The 18,635-nt window shown below is 46.8% G+C and overlaps 4 protein-coding genes across 5 annotated transcripts in view; 3 read left to right on the forward strand and 1 right to left on the reverse strand.

Moving 5' to 3' along the window:
* Positions 1–248: 248 nt before the first annotated feature.
* elob (elongin B) lies at positions 249–2,892 on the forward strand. 2 transcript variants are annotated; one of them, XM_084448944.1, is made up of 4 exons: positions 249–308; positions 1,790–1,924; positions 2,109–2,217; positions 2,449–2,892. In XM_084448944.1, the coding sequence occupies exons 1-4, from the start codon at positions 306–308 to the stop codon at positions 2,559–2,561; spliced, it is 360 nt and encodes a 119-aa protein (XP_084305070.1). In that variant the 5' UTR covers positions 249–305; the 3' UTR covers positions 2,562–2,892. The 2 variants fall into 2 exon arrangements, with proteins under 2 accessions (XP_084305070.1, XP_084305071.1); XM_084448945.1 differs by lacking the exon at positions 249–308 and adding an exon at positions 687–714.
* A 3,897-nt stretch (positions 2,893–6,789) lies between these two features.
* LOC311317369 (uncharacterized protein) lies at positions 6,790–8,661 on the forward strand (the record flags this gene model as incomplete). The annotated part of the gene is made up of 3 exons (XM_084448452.1): positions 6,790–7,339; positions 7,454–7,694; positions 7,940–8,661. Exons 1-3 carry the CDS (start codon positions 7,028–7,030, stop codon positions 8,659–8,661), a joined length of 1,275 nt encoding a protein of 424 aa, XP_084304578.1. The 5' UTR covers positions 6,790–7,027.
* Positions 8,662–10,535: 1,874 nt separating this feature from the next.
* On the forward strand, positions 10,536–16,400 carry armc5 (armadillo repeat containing 5). The gene is made up of 8 exons (XM_084448949.1): positions 10,536–11,401; positions 11,499–11,529; positions 11,619–11,729; positions 11,948–12,842; positions 12,981–13,126; positions 13,331–14,008; positions 14,101–14,233; positions 14,357–16,400. The coding sequence occupies exons 1-8, from the start codon at positions 10,991–10,993 to the stop codon at positions 15,825–15,827; spliced, it is 3,876 nt and encodes a 1,291-aa protein (XP_084305075.1). The 5' UTR covers positions 10,536–10,990; the 3' UTR covers positions 15,828–16,400.
* Positions 16,401–16,841: 441 nt separating this feature from the next.
* The window catches only part of cox6a2 (cytochrome c oxidase subunit 6A2), a 2,577-nt gene continuing 783 nt past the window's right edge, over positions 16,842–18,635 (reverse strand). Inside the window, exons 2-4 of the mRNA XM_084448946.1 lie at positions 18,509–18,583; positions 17,285–17,427; positions 16,842–17,086 (exon numbers count right to left, since the gene is read on the reverse strand). Coding sequence (XP_084305072.1) covers positions 16,997–17,086; positions 17,285–17,427; positions 18,509–18,581 — 306 coding nt within the window. The 5' untranslated portion in view covers positions 18,582–18,583 and the 3' untranslated portion in view covers positions 16,842–16,996. The remainder of the gene's footprint in view (positions 17,087–17,284; positions 17,428–18,508; positions 18,584–18,635) is intronic.

Here is an 18,635-nt window from a genome sequence, read left to right on the forward strand (position 1 = left end):
ACAATGGCAACCTGTGCAAAAAATAGATCCATACTTTATGCAACACAAAACGTATAAACAGCACAAGGAAGCAGTGCAAAGGCTGTTACCTTAATTAGTTCTACATTGTTTTTCATTAGCAAACGTCAAATTCAGAAAACTACTTTATAAATCTACTAGTCTACTTTTATGAAAAGTATAGTGGCTTGGTGCGCATGGTGATGGCTACTGGCCCCTGCTGGCAAACCTGGCACATTTGGGCAGCTGTTGTGATTCGCTGTGCAGCGTGGGATAGCGGAGGCGAGGTGCAACCAAGCGCGAGAGAAATGGTGAGTGGAATACGGCTAGATAGCTAACGCGTTAGCACGAAATAATCTATTATGTAACTGACTTGGCCATCACGACATCGTTATATTTCTTTATTGCCTTAGGAAAATGTATATTTACATGTAAGAGTCTGTATTCCAATCAACGGTTGGGGAAAGACAAAACTCTTTGTTTCGCTTGTTCTTTTTCGTTCGTTGTTAGCTAGCTAGCACTAGCTTGCTAGTTAGCTAGCTAGCCATAGCAGATGACAGTATCATCAAACTAGATGGACGCGGGTTTTGTTATGGTGTAGCTAGCCAGCTAGCTTAGCTACATTAGCTAACTTATTTAGAGATGGCTATAAGCAATGAATGACACTAACCGGGCGATTTCCATTCCCCCGGACATAAGGAAACATTGTAACGTTAGGTAACGAGTTAGCCACGACGTTATGGAAAGCCAGTAACTATCTAGGTAGCTGGCTAGGTAGTGTTAGCTAACATTACCTAAATAATGACCGATCCGAAGCCCTCCCCCCCTGTCTAGCTGGGTGTTAACTAGCTATGGCCGTATTGCTAACTTGGTAACGTAGCCAGCTCCATCTGTTGTTGATTGAAGAGAAAACTAGCTAGCCTAGCTCATGTTTTCAACTGCTAGCGGACAAAGAAAGGCACAAAGATCACACCAGGGTGACACCGATAGGGAGTGAGAAAGCATCGGCGAACGCTGCTAGCTCTCTGGCTAACTACATGGTTAGGAGATCTGTTACTACGTGTTATAGCTAGCTAGGTAGCACTTCATTTCTGCCACCAAATTGTCTTTAATTTTCTTGATTGAAGCTATAATATAATGAGGGACAATAGTAGACAAAGTAACACGCTAGATCTTCAGGGTAGCTATCTGCATCCCTCAGAGGTAGAGGTAGTAGTGGTGGCCCAGACAAGGCCCCATTCATACATTGTGTGTCCTGGTCCACATTCTGTTTCATCATGATCACTCACTACAAAGACTAAGGCAAAAGTCTGACAGGGATGCAATGAGGACCATTTACTTTTTGTTGTCATGTCTTCTTGTATACCTCTGTACATCAGCTCACAATGACTTAATTGATTGTCTAAGTATTGAAAGTTTTCAATCGAGGACATGTCATGTTGATACTTGAGGGGGAGCCGTCAGTATCCTAACTCCTTAAGGGTAGTTTGGTATTTAGCATCATAAGTCCTGTTATATGGTTATTTACAATCATACCACGGTCCATGTAAACGTTTTGACAGACTGCACTCTTGAGATATTAGTGCTCTTTCTCATGACACAGCTAGAACCATTATATGGTCAGCTGATGGATCTCGATGAGTATGCATATGTCCATAGATCCATTGTGTAGTACTTAGCCCTGACATGAGCACAGTGACAGTCTGTTGAAAAATGTATATGATGGTAAATAACCTTATAACAGGGTTTATGATGCTAAATACCAACCTACTCCTTTAATAATTTATTTCAGGACGTGTTCCTGATGATCAGGCGTCATAAGACGACCATCTTCACTGATGCCAAAGAGTCCACCACTGTCTATGAGCTGAAGCGCATTGTTGAGGGTATCCTAAAACGGGCACCCGAGGAACAGAGGCTTTATAAGGTAAATAGCTAGTCTACTCTCCATGGTCTAGGAAATGGTTGAGTCATAGTTCGCCTTATGATCTTAGCAGTTCTGGATACACAAAATCGATACATCTGCAGATGATTGACAGGTTAATGGGCTGTTGTAGGCAACAGACATGTCTTGAAACTTAAGTCTCCTCCCCTTTATTTCCATCTCACAGGATGACATGTTGCTGGAGGATGGTAAGACTCTTGGAGACTGTGGATTCACAAACCAGACAGCTAGACCTCAGGCCCCAGCCACCGTTGGACTAGCTTTTCGCCTCGGTGGTGAGTTTTGGTTGAAACTCAAATGAATGAATTGGTTAGGATATAAAGCGACTGCACATTGCTATTTCTGTCAGTTGTTTAAAAAAATGTGTGGATGAATTCACTTGGTGAGCTCTCTCCCTTGCCTTTCTGGTTTCGAAACTTCGCTACTTCCTCAGACCCTCACTCAGACCTCTCCCTCTCTGTCTGTCACTCCCCCCCCCTGTCCCCTCCCCCCCTGTCCCCTCCCAGATGATGCATTTGAGCAGCTGAGAGTGGAGCCCTTCTCCAGTCCCCCTGAGCTCCCTGACGTCATGAAGCCTCAGGACTCTGGCAGCACAGCCAACGAGCAGGCCGTACAGTGAGGGAAGGAGGGCATACGAAAGCTGGGGACGGAAGGGGTGAAATCCAGGAAGTGGGGGGATTTTTGGGTGGGCAAATTTGCGGACTGTAGTGGGGGGTTCCATGCAGGGGTACTTGTGAAATCTTCATTTCTGCAGGAGAAAACAAGTCGTCACATTACTCCTCAGCTAGGCTCACGCATGTTTTATTCAACTCACAAGACCCCTCAACAAAGATTTCAGACTGATTTGTCACGCCACCGTCAGCGAAAATGGGGATTGGTTAAAAGGCTGAACGCGAGAATTGGATCTCTTATTTAATTCATTCAGATCTTCTTTTTTTGTGGGGGGTGGGGGGGCATAGTCTTTTGTGGATTTTGTGTTTTGCTTATTTTTGGGGAGGGTTTGGGCTTTGGGATGGGAGTGTTTTCCATTTTTAGAAAGCCTGGTTGCTGATTGCATACATGTTTGTGTGTTTTTCTTTATTGAATATTAATGATTTAGCATTTTTAATTATTCTTTGGGCTGGTTGTATTTGTTGCAACAGCAGGGGTTTGTGAGGTTGTATGTTATTAGCTTATCAAGAGAAGATGTGCATGAAACAGATCTGAAATAAACAGAATAACATGATGACAGATTGGTATATAAAGTATAGTGGAACACACACATGAAGATTTACACTCATTTTAATTGTAATTTCAGTGTAAAGGTATTCAGTTTCTACTCTGGTGTTTGTTTTTTATTTTTCACCTTTGCACTGGAGATTCTGTGTCTATTGTTTCCTCCTGTCTATGCTGTGCATCAACTTGAGCAATGCACTTCTTTTTACCCCCACAAAAAAGTGTAGCCTTTTGTGTTATAAAAACCAAAGGGAAATTGGAAATGGATAGATCTGCACTTTGAAATCTCTAGTTTAATAATGAAAGATGGTTTCTTATGGACATCGATTAAGTCTTATCCTAGATTTGAAAGTGTATTTAATTGGCATTCTCTTTTGAAGAAATATTGAAGTACAAGACAGGGCTTGATCTCTGACTGAGGAAACATCCTAAAGATATCAGAGAAAGGCAGCAATCTACTCACATTTGGTAAGGCGTGATGAGCATAAAAGACATTGCAATGTAACTGATATGGTTTGCCACTGAGCCCTTTTAAAATGGGACTTGATACAGTTCCTGTAACAGACTTGAAATAACATTAAAAAAACAAACATTTTTCTCTTTCACCCCTTGTGGGATGTTGTCTTTTGGTGCTCTGCTGTTATGCCTTTAGCTTTCCAGGGCCAGTTGGGTGAAGACATGGTCAACTCAAAGCAATTTTAGGCAATGGTACTATGTTCATAAACATTCATGCATTGCAAATGCAAGTTAACAAGACCAGGTCAAGCATGGCTTATGGGGTGGTGCCGGCTTGTTTCTCTTCAGGACTGGTTAGTAGGACAGAACCAGCTAACCATGCCATCAGAATAGCTGTGAACTTAAATTACATGAAATAACATCTGCTAAATTAAGATAGATCTTGTTACCTGGACACATCAGGTCCAATGCTTCCAGTGCTAATTCAGCACTAAGATGGTAGCGACTTAACTCAAAAGCTCACAACTAGCAGCAGCATCCATAACATTAACAGTATCTGTCAGTGGCTAAAGCAGTTGTTAGTGATGATTCCTGTAACGTTAGCTATTTTGATGCAGCTAATGTTATAGGAATCATTGTAATTTAGTTGCAGTATATTCATTGCGAGTTCAATTGCGGGATGTGATGTGACAGGGTTCGTTTGGTCTATGCAAGTGATGACCACTGTCAGTCGTAGCCTCAAGTAGCTACAGTTACTGTAGGTCCATAAATATTTGGACATGGACACAATTTTCATAATTTTGGATCTGTACACCACCACAATGGATTTGAAATGAAACATTCAATATGTGCTTGAAGTGCAGACTTTCAACTTTAATTTGAGGGTATTTGCATCCACGTCAGGTGACCCGTATAGGAATTACAACACATTGCACATGTGGTACCCCCCTTTTTAAGGGACCAAAAGTAATTGGACAAACTAACATAATCATAAATCAAATTGTCACTTTTAATATTTGGTTGCAAATACTTTGCAGTCATTGACAACCTGAAGTCTGGAACCCATAGAAATCACCAGACACCAGGTTTCATCCCTGGTGATGCTCTGCCAGGCCTCTACTGCAACTGTCTTCAGTTCCTGCTTGTTCTTTGGGCGGTTTCCCTTCAGTTTTGTCTACAGCAAGTGAAACGCATGCTCAATTGGATTCAGGTCAGGTGACTGACTTGGCCATTGCAGAACATTCCACTTCTTTGCCTTGAAAAACTCTTTGGTTGCTTTCGCAATATGCTTCAAATCATTGTCCATCTGCTCTGTGAAGCGCCGTCCAATGAGTTCTGATAATAATCTGATATTTTGTCAGCATTCACATCAATAAATACAAGGGAACCAGTTCCATTGGCAGCCATACTTGCCCACGCCATAACACTACCACCATCATGCTTCACTGATGAGGTGGTATGATTTGGATCATGAGCAGCTCCTTCCCTTCCCTACTCTTCTCTTCCCATCATTCTGGTACAAGTTGATCTTTGTCTCATCTGTCCATAGGATGTTGTTACAGAACTATACAGGCTTTTTTAGATGTGTTATGGCTCAAACTCTAATCTGCTCTTCCTGTTTTTGAGGCTCAATGGTTTCCATCTTGTGGTGAACCCTCTGTGTTTACTCTGGTGAAGTCTTCTCTTAATTGTTGACTGTGACACAGATACGCCTTCCTCCTGGGGAGTGTTCTTGATCTGGCCAACTGTCGTGAAAGGGTCTTTCTTTGCCAGGGAAATCATTAGGTCAACCAGCACAGTTGTTTCCCGAGGTCTTCTGGATCTGTTGGTGTTGCTGAGCTCACCAGTGTATTTTTTCTTTTAAAGAATGTACCAAACAGTTGATTTGGCTGCACCTAATATTTTTGCTATCTCTCTGATGGGTTTGTTTTGATTTTTCAGCCTAATGATGACTTGCTTCACTGATAGTGGTAGCTCTCTGGATTTCATATTGAGAGTTGACAGCAACGGATTCCAAATGCAAATATCACACTTGAAATTAACTCAAGACCTTTTATCTGCTCTTGTTAATGAAATAATAAGGGAATAACACATGTGGCCATGGAACAGCTGAGCAGCCAATTTACTATATGCACAACTCCAGTACTTCCTGAAATTAGACATGCTTCTCTATTTCCTGTCTCACACTATTGGATGAAATTATTATTCAGGTGTGATCTGATCATTGTGCTGCAGTCAGGCACACCTGATTAATCACTTCATCCAATAGTGTAGGACAGGAAATATAGAAGCATGTCTAATTTCAGGAAGTACTGGAGTTGTGCAATTGGCTAATTGTCCAAGTACTTTTTGTCCCTTAAAAAGGGGGCGGTGCGAAGCACGTATACAATTGTTTGTAGTTCCTACACCGTTCACTTGATTTGGATATTAATACCCTCAAATTAAAGATTAAAGTCTGCACTTAAAGCACATCTGCATTGTTTCATTTCAAATCCATTGTGGTGGTGTACAGAGCCAAAATGTTGAAAATTGTGCCAATGTCCAAATACTTATGGACCTAACTACATTCATTGCAAGTTGAAATGCGAAGACGGGACATGCCATGATGGGATGCAAAGCCAGGATTTTCATCTTCACATACCAGCCTGCTTTGCCAGCTCTATCTTGGGAGTTGGATAATGGCCCAAAACAATAACACTAGGGAGTTGGGAAAAGAATAATTGCCCAAAACAATAACAGTAGGGGTATAGTCCCATAAAGTCATCCTCACCGAACCCTGGTCTCCCGGGTGGGAGTCCAATGCTCTGACCACTACTCTACTTGTGTAGTGGAGATCGGCGGGTTGATTTTGGTGTCCTTCTTGACTTTGGTGTGCTGGGATTAGGCTACTGCATCTTGTGGTGCCAACAGAGAGATACAGGCCAACATTGTCGGGAGTAAGTAAGGGAGGGAGTGATAACCCGACAAACGCTATACTAGCTGCGCGGCTGGCCAACCACGCACAAAAAGTAGTGTGGCAGTTTTACGCACAATCGCAGGGGGCGATAAGTAGCTAGCCATGAAGAAGCTGCTGCTACAAAGGAAATGCAACGCGCAGTCGCAGTGTATGGTAAACAGAAGCCAGGGAAAGCGCGATATATCCATGATATAAACCATCCGACAACAACCCTACGTTTTGTCGGTAGGCTAGCTAAAGTTGTTACTAACACTCTTATATTAACATACTAATTTCGCCAACGTTAGTCAAATCTATCCGCTGCTTGACGTAGCTATTAAACGTTAGCTAATAGCGAGCCATATTAACGTTAGCTATAATCCATCCATGGGTAGCTAGCATAGCTAATTTACGGCTCTCTAAGTCACTAGCTAACGTTATTTATTTTATAGCCTAGATACATTACCCGGCAGCACGTGATGTATAGTGCCTATGTGGAGTCTGCTGGTCGAGCAGTGCTCGAAATGATGCAGAGGGAGTGGGAACCTCTTTCCCAGAGTGAACTCGAACAACGCTTGGACCAAGCAGTTGAGGAAATCCTGGAGGCAGACCTTGTGGCTAAGGTTCGAGCCCAGCCCGCACCTATATACCTACAGCTGGTGGAACCTCAAGTGCATGCAGAAACCCCCATCTTATCAGCAGATCCAATGACAACACTTAACCCGGAACAACAGGAAGACGAGTCAGAGGCTGAACAGTCAAGTGAATCTGTGGACACTAACGCAGTCAATGTAGGCAGCCGCACACTCACTGGCTTCAATGCTTGCTGTACGTCCCGCTACTGTTTTTAATCACAAGCTGTTCCTTACGAGGTTGTATTCTATTTTTGTGTGTGTTATCCTCAGTATATTAAAGACATCCTCCAGAATTCCAACTCGACTTACAGCAGGAGCCGTTTGTCCGGACGAGCTCGCCTGTCCATGTCCCACACGGTTATCCTGTCACTCACCCTCCTCTCCAAGCGCATCAGCTATCGCTCTGTATCCAGCAGTTTCCGTTTGGAGAAAGGAAACATCCACAGGATCTTCTTCTCCTTCTGTGAGCGTGTCAACATGCTGGAGGATCAACTTATCAAATGGCCCACTGGTATGTACGGGTTAATGTCAGTGAACTGATGTACTTACCTCTAAAACAACATTTGATCAATTTTAATTGATTTGCCTTGTCTTTCATGTAATATCAGTCAACTCTGACATTTTTTAACAACTCTGACGTTTTAACTGTTACTTAAAGTGATTGCCAACTCTAACTGTATGATGTTTTTTACCCTAATGTACCATGAATTAACACACACACACTTATGCATCTTGTCATCCCTGCCCACTCTATAGACAAAGAGGCTTCAGAGAATCTCCTCCCCCTTTCCAGCCTGCTGTGGAAAGATATTAGTCCTGAAGAGGAGGAAACGCCCAAGGTCCTGGGGGTCCTGGGCCACACCCGTATCCCCATCCGTCTGCCCATTGGGAAACAAGATGTTGAGAGTGTGGTGCCACATGTTAAGAAGATGAAGAAGGAGGCCCACCCTGACTCGTGGCTCAACCTGGAGCTAGCGTGTGACTTCACAGGCAGGTTTATACACTGCAGGATCAGCAAGGGGTCTGACGCTGACAGAGCCAGCGCCCTTTGGGACAAACTTAAACAGCACCCTGACATGATGCCCTCTGGGTCCTGTCTAGTGGCTAGAGTAGGGTACCCTGCCTCCACACAGATTTTGACCCCATTCACAGTGACCCATGGCCCGAGAGAGAACCTTTATAACAGGACATTAGAGGTCCATTTTCGCATTCTTGACCAGGCTGTAGCTGACCTGAAAACCAGGTTTCAAAGGCTCAGGTATCTGGATATGGGAAACTTTGAGAGGGCCAAAGCAGTTGTCTTGACTGCCTGCATACTACACAATGTGTTTCTGGACATGGGGCAAGGGGTCAACGGAGAGGTTGAGGAGGAGGCCAAGGTACAGGAGGTGGAGGGGGAGATGGATATAGAGGGTGTTCAGAGAAGGGAAGTAATTGCAGATTTGCTGTATAAAATGTTGGATTCTGGTAGTACATGATGCTTTTACAGTCATTTATTTTCAGATAAAACAGTCTTTTTGTTATATTTTTTAAAATTAAAAGAAAAAATCCCACAAGCAAAGCGAGTAACCATCTATTATCAAATGTAGATCTTTGTATACTAATATACATGAAACATAACCTCTCATCATACAGTCTTTATCTTATGGTATCATGACATCACATGGACAGAAAAGATATGATTTAACTGTTAGGGTCAGGTCAGAGGTTCTTCCACACTCGACTCTGGAGGTCAGTGTTGTTAGTCCTTTGTAAGCTGAGCACTGTTGTTTTGAGCCAAACTGGAGATGGCGCGAGCCAGGTTGTTGATGGCCTCTATCTTCCTCTCCTCCAGGGCCTTCTGCTGGGCCCACATGTTCATCTTCCTCTCCTGCAGCTCCATGTACAGCTGCAGGACATCCTGTGGAGGACGGGCTGGGCAGGGTGCAGCAGCGGCCAGCGCAGGTGTAGGAAGTATGGGGGTGAACCTCTTGTTGGCGATTGCTTTGCCCAGCTTAGTTCCGCTTAATTTGGCCCTGCGCTGTGCCTCAATCTCCTCCCGGCTCTTGCCCAGGACCTCGTGCATGGCCTTGAAGAACTCCCAGTGCACACTCCCAACACCCAGTCTTTTGGCCCTTTCGGCGTTTTTCCTGTAAGTGGCCAGCATGTTCCTCCACTTGAGGTCACACTCGTAGGCCTTCACAGTGATGTCGGGGTTCCCCGCCGCCCTGAGCTTTGCAGTTAACCTCTCTGCTACAGTCTCCCAGAGTTTCTTCTTCTTGCACACTGGCTGGTCGAAAGCCTGGTCCATTTCCAGACGGGTGTGGGCAAGTTGCCATGTAGCTTGTAAAGTCCATACAAATTCTGAAGAGGGTGGAAGGACAATTGAAAAGGTGGATGTGAATAAACAAAATTATACTGACGTTTTGACAAAGTTGTAGTTAATGTGAAATTGCATGGTGTTTTGTACATTGTCAACTTAAATGCCATAACAGCATGCACAGAAAAAATATATAAATTATGTGGAAGGCGGGTGACCACTGACAACATGATTAACCAACCGCATGCAATGGTGATGGAAGCAATCTGCTGACGACAGGAATTCGAAAAAAATCACTAACCTGCATTCGATTTCTCAGAATCCACATTGGAAACTGGAATTTCATCTACAACAATACTTTCTGTAACAATGGTCTCACCCTCAATAACCTCCATATTATTGTCCTAGCTGGGACAAAACAATTTTGTTGTTGATATAAGTATAGATCCACCGATTTTATCGTAGACTTTAACAACTCCTTAGGTAGCACCGATGAATTTGTACGCATCGACTAAAACGATGAGTATAACAACATCTTTCACTTCTGTCCACTGCCTAACCGAGCGCAATCGCTCTGTCGCCAACCCCCATCGCAATTTGGAAAATGTAGTTCTTATAGGTCTAATAAACTGTGGGGTAGTTTGCTGACTGAACTACAATCCCTAGACCCATTAAACTACGGCTAGAAATAAGGAAACGCGTGGTGATGTCGTGGGGTATGTAGTTCTTTCTATAAAAAATAAACTCAGCGTTATTGATGTGGATGGTTCTTTATTACATTTTACGGATTGTAGAGAGCCACAGCTCTTGTTTTAACCATATATTTAAGGGTTGTGGATGGATCTGGCTCCAGAAAGGCATATACATTAAGTGTACAAACAAGTTAAACTACAAGACCCATGATTAAATTAACTGACGCAACCCCGCGCTCATCCCTCCCCCTTCTCGTGACCGCCTCCCCGTTTGTTGCTCAGCTAAAGATGGCGATAGTGACTAACCAAGACGATTGTTTTTTGTTTGATTTAATTAATTCGGTCGGTGAGAAGAATGCACTAGTGAGGGTATTATTTTACTATGGGGGTGAAGACTAAAACATATAGAATGGAATTGCTGCATTCCCACCACAAAGAATCACATTGTTTGTTCGGCCTTCTCACATATGTAGGCCTATTTTTTTAGGGAGTGGACCAAAGCCATACGAACTCCATCTCCCAGCAGCACTGCTGAGGGGTTGAGCCAGGTTGTAATCTTCGCTTGTCATGCTGGTATTTGTAGTTTTATTTTGAAGTAATTATCGGACTGAACTGTTGGAATTAAGAAATACAATAGAGGAGATGTTGGGCAATTTGGATGTTGGACAATTTGGTGATATTTAATTCAATGTTATTTGATCATAGGGAAGTTTAAAAACTCCCATCTTATATTCTGCCCCCTCTTACTCAATGTGATATCATTCTGTCAGAAGTGGCTTGAAGTTAAGTAGGGGGGACTAGTCAGTTAGTGGCATCATGGCAGCATTGCCAGTGCAAGGGAGTCGGAAACATGCAACAGAGACAAGTACTTCGAGAGAAGCATCATCATCATCTTCCTCCGAGGCCTCGCTGACCTGGTGCCTGTCTCAGCTCTCCAAACCCGGGCTAGTAGCCACTGAGGACCAAAGAAAAGGCACTACGGGGCAGGACACTGCTGGAGCAAGAGAGGCGGACAACAAAACCAGAACAGGGCAGTGGCAAGCACTTGTGGCCATCCGCACACAGCACATCAAAGCAGGTAGCAGTGGGATCGGGCAGTTCAGAGCCAAGGGTGGACTTGCGCCTCTGCTGAATCTGATCAAGGAGCCCCAGTGCTCCAGGAAGACCCTGGACCTGGCTCTCAGTATCCTGGCTAACTGCTGCACGGAGAGAGAAACACGAGTTGAGGTAAGCTGGAGAGATGGACGAGCTATACAGTTACTCACAAATTGAAAACATTAAAAGAGATTGTGTCTCACGTTTTCTTTTTTTTCCCCCTCTGCAGGTTCGGAAACATGGTGGGATATCAGTCGTAGGTAAGTTACTGATGGTCATTATGAATAATTAAAATTTCTCATGACGAGGGTTGAGTTGAGGGCTTTAATTTGTACTTTATATTTCCCAGTGGATATTTTGAAGAGGAATGTGGCCATGGAGACCGTCCAGAACAGGGCTGCTCGCGCTCTGGGGAACCTGGCCATGGATCCAGAGAGCTCAACCCTCATCCACTCTGCAGGCATGTCTGAGTTACACTACTGATATGAATCCCCAAATTATTTGAATCCCCAAATTATTTTGTCTTTTTCCAGTTTGAGTCCCCATTTCATTTTACAGTTTAAGTAACTGCATTGACAATTTATTTATTATGACATTTCCATCACCCACCTGTTGTGAAAAGGTTCTCTTCACATGAGACGGTGATACTAAATAATGTTTTCTTCCTCTCACACACAGGTGGTGTTCCCCTCCTCCTCCTCTGCGTCTCTCTGTCGTCTGCCCCTACCTCTCCGCTGGCCGCTCCGTCGAAAGCCCCCTGCCCCAAAATGGAGTGTGCCCAGTCCGCCGCCCGCGCCCTCCTCTACCTCGCTGACACACCCGCCAACCGCCTTCTCCTGCTCACCCAGGGCACCCTGACCGCTCTTGCCCCGCTCATCGCCCCGGAATACCCACTCGGGCTGCGGCGGGCGGCCCTTCGCACCCTCCACGAGCTGACGAGGGGCTGCGGGGTGGAATGTGCCAGGGAGGTGTCCCGTTCTGGGGTCCTCGCTCAACTCGGGGTCATGGCGTCCGGGGAGGCCGGCAAACCTTTTGAGGAGCATTCCTTGAAAACGCTGGCCAACCTGTGCTCTCAAGGCTGTCTACGCCCCTTGGTGGGCTCACTCGGGGTCATTCAGAAGTTCACAGAGGAGGTGAAGAAGGACCCCTTGAAGTCCGGAGTGTTCCTCAAAGCCCTCTGTCTGTGCTGCAAAGAGGCAGTGAACCGTGCCAAGGTCAAGGAGAGCAGTGGTTTGGAGGTGCTGATCGGTTTCTTGGGTGCCCATCGTAGTCACCCTCTCTCACGATTGGCCATTTTGGCTTGCGTGGACTTTGTCTACGATGAGTCCGCCCTGGAACAGTTGCAGGAACTGGGACTGGTCCCGTTGCTCGTGGCCAGATTGGTTGAGCTGGCTAAGGGGGAGGAGCTCTGTGCCGCCAAGATGGACGTGAGCCTGGCCTCTGCCATGTCTGCATCGGAGCTGCTCTCCTCATCCTGTTTTGATTCATTTGACTTCCCACCCCCAGAGGGGAACAGGAAGGAGGAAGTGGGAAAGGACCAGGGTCTAGGTTCATCCAGCTTTCTCAGCCTAAGGTAGGCTTAGAATCTAGGTAATTTAGGCCCTAGATGTAATTATTGTCTGAGTCAAATTGCCGTAAGACCAAACAAATCAATGATTCATTTGACTGGTTATTATTTTTTTTAAATATATTTTTTATTATGCTCTTCCAGGTCCTGGCTGGTGTCTGAGGGACTGATCTCATCTGAGGGGGATCTGCTGGACACCCCAGGTGGTGTGGAGGGGGACTGGGGGAGTCTTCAGATCCCCTCTTCATCTCCCCTAACCCCTACCCCTGATAGTCACTCCCCTTCAAAGTGTTCCTCACCTCCCCGGTCTGTCCCCTCCTCCACCCCGAAACCTGGCACACTGGTTCAACCTGCTTTCTCTACCTCGGTCAGCCCTGTATGCCAGCTCCATCTGCCATCTCCTTGTAAAGATGCGGGTCTGTCTGCCTCCACTCCCCACCCTTCTTCTACCTCCAGGCCCCACCCCTCCTCTGACTCCACCCCCCAGCCCTCAGCTGCCTCCACTCCCCAGCCCTCAGCTGCCTCCACCCCCCACCCCTCATCTGACTCCACCCCCCACCCCTCATCTGACTCCACCCCTCACCCCTTATCTGCCTCCACCCCCCAGCCCTCATCTGCCTCCACCCCCCACCCCTCATCTGCCTCCACCCCCCACCCCTTATCTGCCTCCACCTCCCACCCCTCCCCCACCTCTCTCTCCTCCCCCAGTAAGGCACCGCACACCCCTCTCTCCGCCTCCAAGTTCTCCTCCCCTCCCAGGAAGAGGCCTCGCGTCCACTCGGCCGCCCGCTCCAGCCTGGTCCCCCTGGACGCCCCGCCGTCGGTGTCCCGCCCGCTGGTCTTCCACCACCCTTACCACCCCGAACCCTGGGCGCCCGAGTCCCCCGTCCTCCTCCTGCTCTCGCGCTTCTCCCACGCCACCGACCCCAGCTCGGCCCTGGTCAACTTGGGCGTCATGTCCGGCCTGCTGTTCTACCTCACCCAGCACCAGGACCCCAGCGGCAGGTGCTTCCGCATGCTGTGCAGGCTGAGCTGCAACCCCAACTGCCTGCAGGCGCTGGTCAGAACCGGCTCGGTGGCGCTGATCCGCCACCATCTCTGCCAGGGAGAAGGGGGGAAAGACCGGGCCGAGAGGCAGACGGACAGAGTGAGAGGCAAGGTCAAACAGCTCGGTAAGTTGTCATCGTCGTACATCCTTCGCCGTAGTTGATCGATTCGTCCGCTGAGGGTGGAGTGTCGGTGGCGAACGCGTGTTTTCCGGCAGGTCTCACTCTGCTCAGTAATCTGCGCATCCAGTGCGAGTCCGGATTCGGTTCTGGAGTCCTGTCCCATGTGATGCTGTCCGGCTCCGAGTCCGACAAGCTGAACTGTGCGCTGTCTCTGCCGCTTATAAACAGGTCAGTAAGAGAGTAGGATTCACTAATAAGAAACCGGAATCCAGTGCTCACGAATGGTCGTTTGTCATACAGTACAATACACACACTGTACTTAAAAAAACATGACATTTTGTTCCCCAACAGCAACAAGGCCCTCTTGAAGAAGCTTCTCCTGGACAGTGGTGGCCTTCTCCTGGCTCTGGAGCCCCTCGGGTGTCCTGAGGACCACGAAGACCGCGAAGACCATGCCAGCGAGCACAGAAGGTTCCCCTCAGACTGGCTAAACTCGCCGCAGCAAGTCTCCGCCCCTCAGCTGCACTCCCTCTATTTCTCCCTGCTGATTGGTTGCCTCTTCAGCCTGATAAGTAGTCCCAAAGCGGAGCCGAACAAGAGGAGACCCGGCGCCCCCGCCCCTAACACGACCCCACCAGCCTCGGAAACTGGCGGCAACTCACCCCCTCCCCCGAAAAAGCCTCGCCTAGCCAACCGCTGTCCCTACGCAGACTCCTCCTTCGACCTCCTCTTTCTCCTCGACGACGGGACTCTGGCCTCGGCCAATCGCGAGGCGCTGGCCGGGGCGGCGGGGACGGCGGCGGTCGGGTCCGAGTACTTCCGGGCCCTGCTGATGGGCGGGTTCGGAGAGGCACGGAGCGGCGCCGCCGACGCCATCCCCATCCGGGACGTGAGCGGGGGAACGCTGCTGCCCGTGCTGCACTATCTCCACGGCTGTCGCCTGAGCAAGGGGCCGGACAACGCCGAAGACCAGGAAGCTGACACGGGGAGGGGACATTGCAAAGTTTTGGGATCGTTGGCTGACGACGCACTCTGTATGTTGGGAGAGGGGGCATGGGAACGCCCAGCGGAGACCCGGGGGTTCCAGAAGACGCCCCTGGCCGAGATGATGATCGGGGCCTGTCGGTTTTTGGTGGACGAGCTGCAGAGGGAGGCCGAGGATCTGTGCGTCTCGCTGATCCTGTCCTGGTCTTCCAAACCCGCCGGCCGAGTGGCGCCGACCGGGAAGAACTCCGCCTCCAACGCGGACCAGTGCGGATCAGGGGGGGAGTCTGCCGACGAGAGCCTGGCGAACCGCGCGTCCGGCCTGGAGCTGAGCGGTTCCGACGCCCGAGACGAGCCCGGGGCTCCTGGGAAGGACAAACGGCAGCCGACCTCTGGACCGCGACCAAAGATCAAAAGTCTACCAAACACAACCTCAGACATGGAGACGATCTCAGGCGTCAGTCCAATCCCCAAACCGAGCTGTGTTTCTAAAATCAGCACAGGATCGCACCCTAAAGGACCGAGGCTTACTTCGAAGACCTCCGTAGGAAACTTGCGGTACGCGTCGGTCTCAGCCCAGGACTCCTCCTCCTCTTCCTCCTCCTCCTCCTCCTCCTGGGCCCTGGCAGCCATCCTTCCCCAAGTGTACTGGTTCTCCCAGCGCTACAGCTACCGCCGGCTGGGCCGGGCCTGTCTGTCCACACTGCTGGGCTCCCCACAGACCTTCCCCTCCTCGTCCTCTGCCGGAGACTGCCTGCGCAGACTAGCCAGGGAGGCAGACTGCACAGAGACTCTAAGACAGGACCTAGTCCACCTGACCACCATGGCTCTGAGCTGAGGCTGGGAGGGAGGGAGAGGTAGGTGGTATTGATGGTCGACACACACAGAGGGAATAGCGGACAAGTACGTGTGAGAGGAAAGGTGATTACGACGGTAGAGGAGGGGTGATTCGTGATTACGACGGTAGAGGAGGGGTTATTCATGGACAGAGGGGTTGTACGAGCTCATGTGATTGGTTGTAAGATAAACCTTTGCCATTGTGATGTCTCAAATGCTCAAAATGGTTGTTTGTGGTTGAGTTGAGTAAATTTAGTTTTTTTGGCATTGATGTTGACAAAGTAATTGGCTGCTTTTTTGTTGTCTTGTTAATCAGAATCATAACTTTATATATAGATTTAAAAGATTCAAGCTGACGTAACGTGACGATGTAAAAGCATAGTTGCTCAGAGTACATTGGGAACATGTAACATAAATTGTATTATATAAATTGATAGCAGTTCTGTGTAATATTCTAATGACATTTCTTTTTTTTTCTTTTTTTTTTAATCATTCTTTTTAATTTGAGATTTAAACAGTCAAATATAAGCTTGGATGGCTAAAACAATCAGGGTTGGACTGGGTGCCACTTTGTGAATGCTGTAAATAAAGATCTCTAAAGGAGTAGATGATGTAGAGATATAGATTTCACCTTATAAATTCACGCTCCTGAATAAATATGTCTAATCATGTCATTTGTTTTTTTAGTGTCTTATTTCTTTACCCTTATTTGAGGATATGAGGTATATCACAAAGTAGGATCACTGAGATGGTGTAACTTTCTGAGTGCTGAGACAGTTTTTTGTCCATTTGAAGTTCATTAATACAATAATATTTTGGTAAAGTAGAGAGGTTTATCCTGCTATGTAATTCACCACAATGAAATTGACTTGACCACGCTTGTTTGATGTTGCAAGATCTTTGACTTACAGTCAACAGTCACACATTTCATTTTTTTGTTGTATGATAAGTCTGACAGAGACCCTGAGATAATCAGAGGTGAATAAATGAAATAGCTCTCTCCATATCATACAGTAGAGTGGTTGGTTTTTATTAAAGTCTGACTGGGTGATCCATACAGTGGAGGGGCTGGTTGGTCCAGGGTTAGCATCATCAAGCCAGGCACGATTAGGAGTGGCTCTTTAGCTTGCAGTGTGGGGAGCACAGGTCACAGGTCAGCAAGGAATCTTCCTAGTGGTGGCCGCCTTCGTAGCCAGTAGGGAGAGCATTGGTGTGCGAGTTGTGGAAGAGAGAGTGGTTTCCATCACCCCAGGGGAATTTCTGATGGGAAACACAGGAAAAGATTATTTATACAATACACTAGACAACTGTAAATATACATACACAACATACACATTCGGTAGTGTGTACTGTAGGTGAACTATTATCAAGGCTTGAAGGATATACAGCTACCATGTGTGAGTTTGTATATAGTTTATATTCTAGTCTTACTGTGATATGGTGTGCCTCGTGTCTCACCTTGGAGCGGATGCGCAGGTGTGTGTAAGGTACAAACTCTGGAGGTTCGTGGTTCGCCTTCTGCATCTTCAGGTAAGCGTTGACCATGCAGACTCCCACACCCGGCAGGGCCAGCACGTACGACAGGATCTTCCAGGTCCTTACTGTGGAAATAAGGCAGATCAAAAGGCTAGCGAGTAATAGAGGAGAATTAACATTTTCATTGTCAACTTTATGAATGAGTGAGATAAAGTCAGGGGACAATGTTTCTAATTCCCGCGGATCTCTATAAATGCATGGAGTGTTGTGTTGGGTTTCTAGTTTGGTGCACTCACGTTCAGAACGGCAAGGGAACCTAGAGCAAACCAAGTCAATATGGAGGCAGACTGCCAACTTCATACCGCAGTCAATCATTAATCTCAACCGCAGTGGAACCACAAAGGCCCTAAGGCAGTGACAGCGAGAAAGACGCCTGCTACCTGACCACAGTTAAAGGAGTAGTAAAGGGAAAATGCATGTTTAGCCCTGTTTTAAGGTTACTTATGATCATATACAATGGTTCAGATCAAAACGTTGACAAAACTAGCACAAGAAGCTCACCGAGGGGGTAATTGGTGTCCGTTGGTGTTCTGACACCAAATTCGCCACAAAGTATGAATCCTGTAGGGTTTTATTGATCATTTTATGAAATCCATTGACTTGTATTGACGCGACCGTTGTAGATGTGTAGATCAATCCGCAGAGGGGATTCAGGAAGCGGAACTACTTATGGTAGCTATTGTTATTGTTTATGTTGCTAGGCTAAGTTTACACACGTATGTGCTGCGACTAAATAGTTCTATGCTAAATATTTTAAAAAGCCTTTCCAGATGAACTAGAATCTTACTGTATGGCGAAATATATGTCAGAACGCCAACTAACACCTCGGTGAGTTTCTTGTCTTTGAAATCGAGAGTTTAACATGTTTTGGAAAGATTTTTCAAGATGCCCACCCACATCCATTGTATGACCAAAACGGTGGAAGAGCAATTATCAGACTTTCTCAAAAGTGCTAGTTTTGTCAACGTTTTGATCTGAACCATTGTATATGATCATAAGTAACCTTAAAACAGGGCTAAACATGCATTTTCCCTTTACTACTCCTTTAAGAAGATACCGATCTAAATACCTAGATATGAATGAATGAGTTTTGAGAAGTTGTGTTTTTTAGGCTATGTTGTGTTGTAAGTGTGCACGTCCACTGACCTCCGTCATGGCCTCCATGCGATGCAGCAGCAATCACTCGCTGGGCCATCATTGTAGTGCGAGACAGAATCATGCCTTGACAGGGAGAGATTGTGGTATGAGGCAAGAGGTGTGGAACCCTACTTCA

Source organism: Borostomias antarcticus (genome assembly GCF_949987555.1).
Source record: "Borostomias antarcticus genome assembly, chromosome: 14".
NCBI lineage: Eukaryota > Metazoa > Chordata > Actinopteri > Stomiiformes > Stomiidae > Borostomias > Borostomias antarcticus.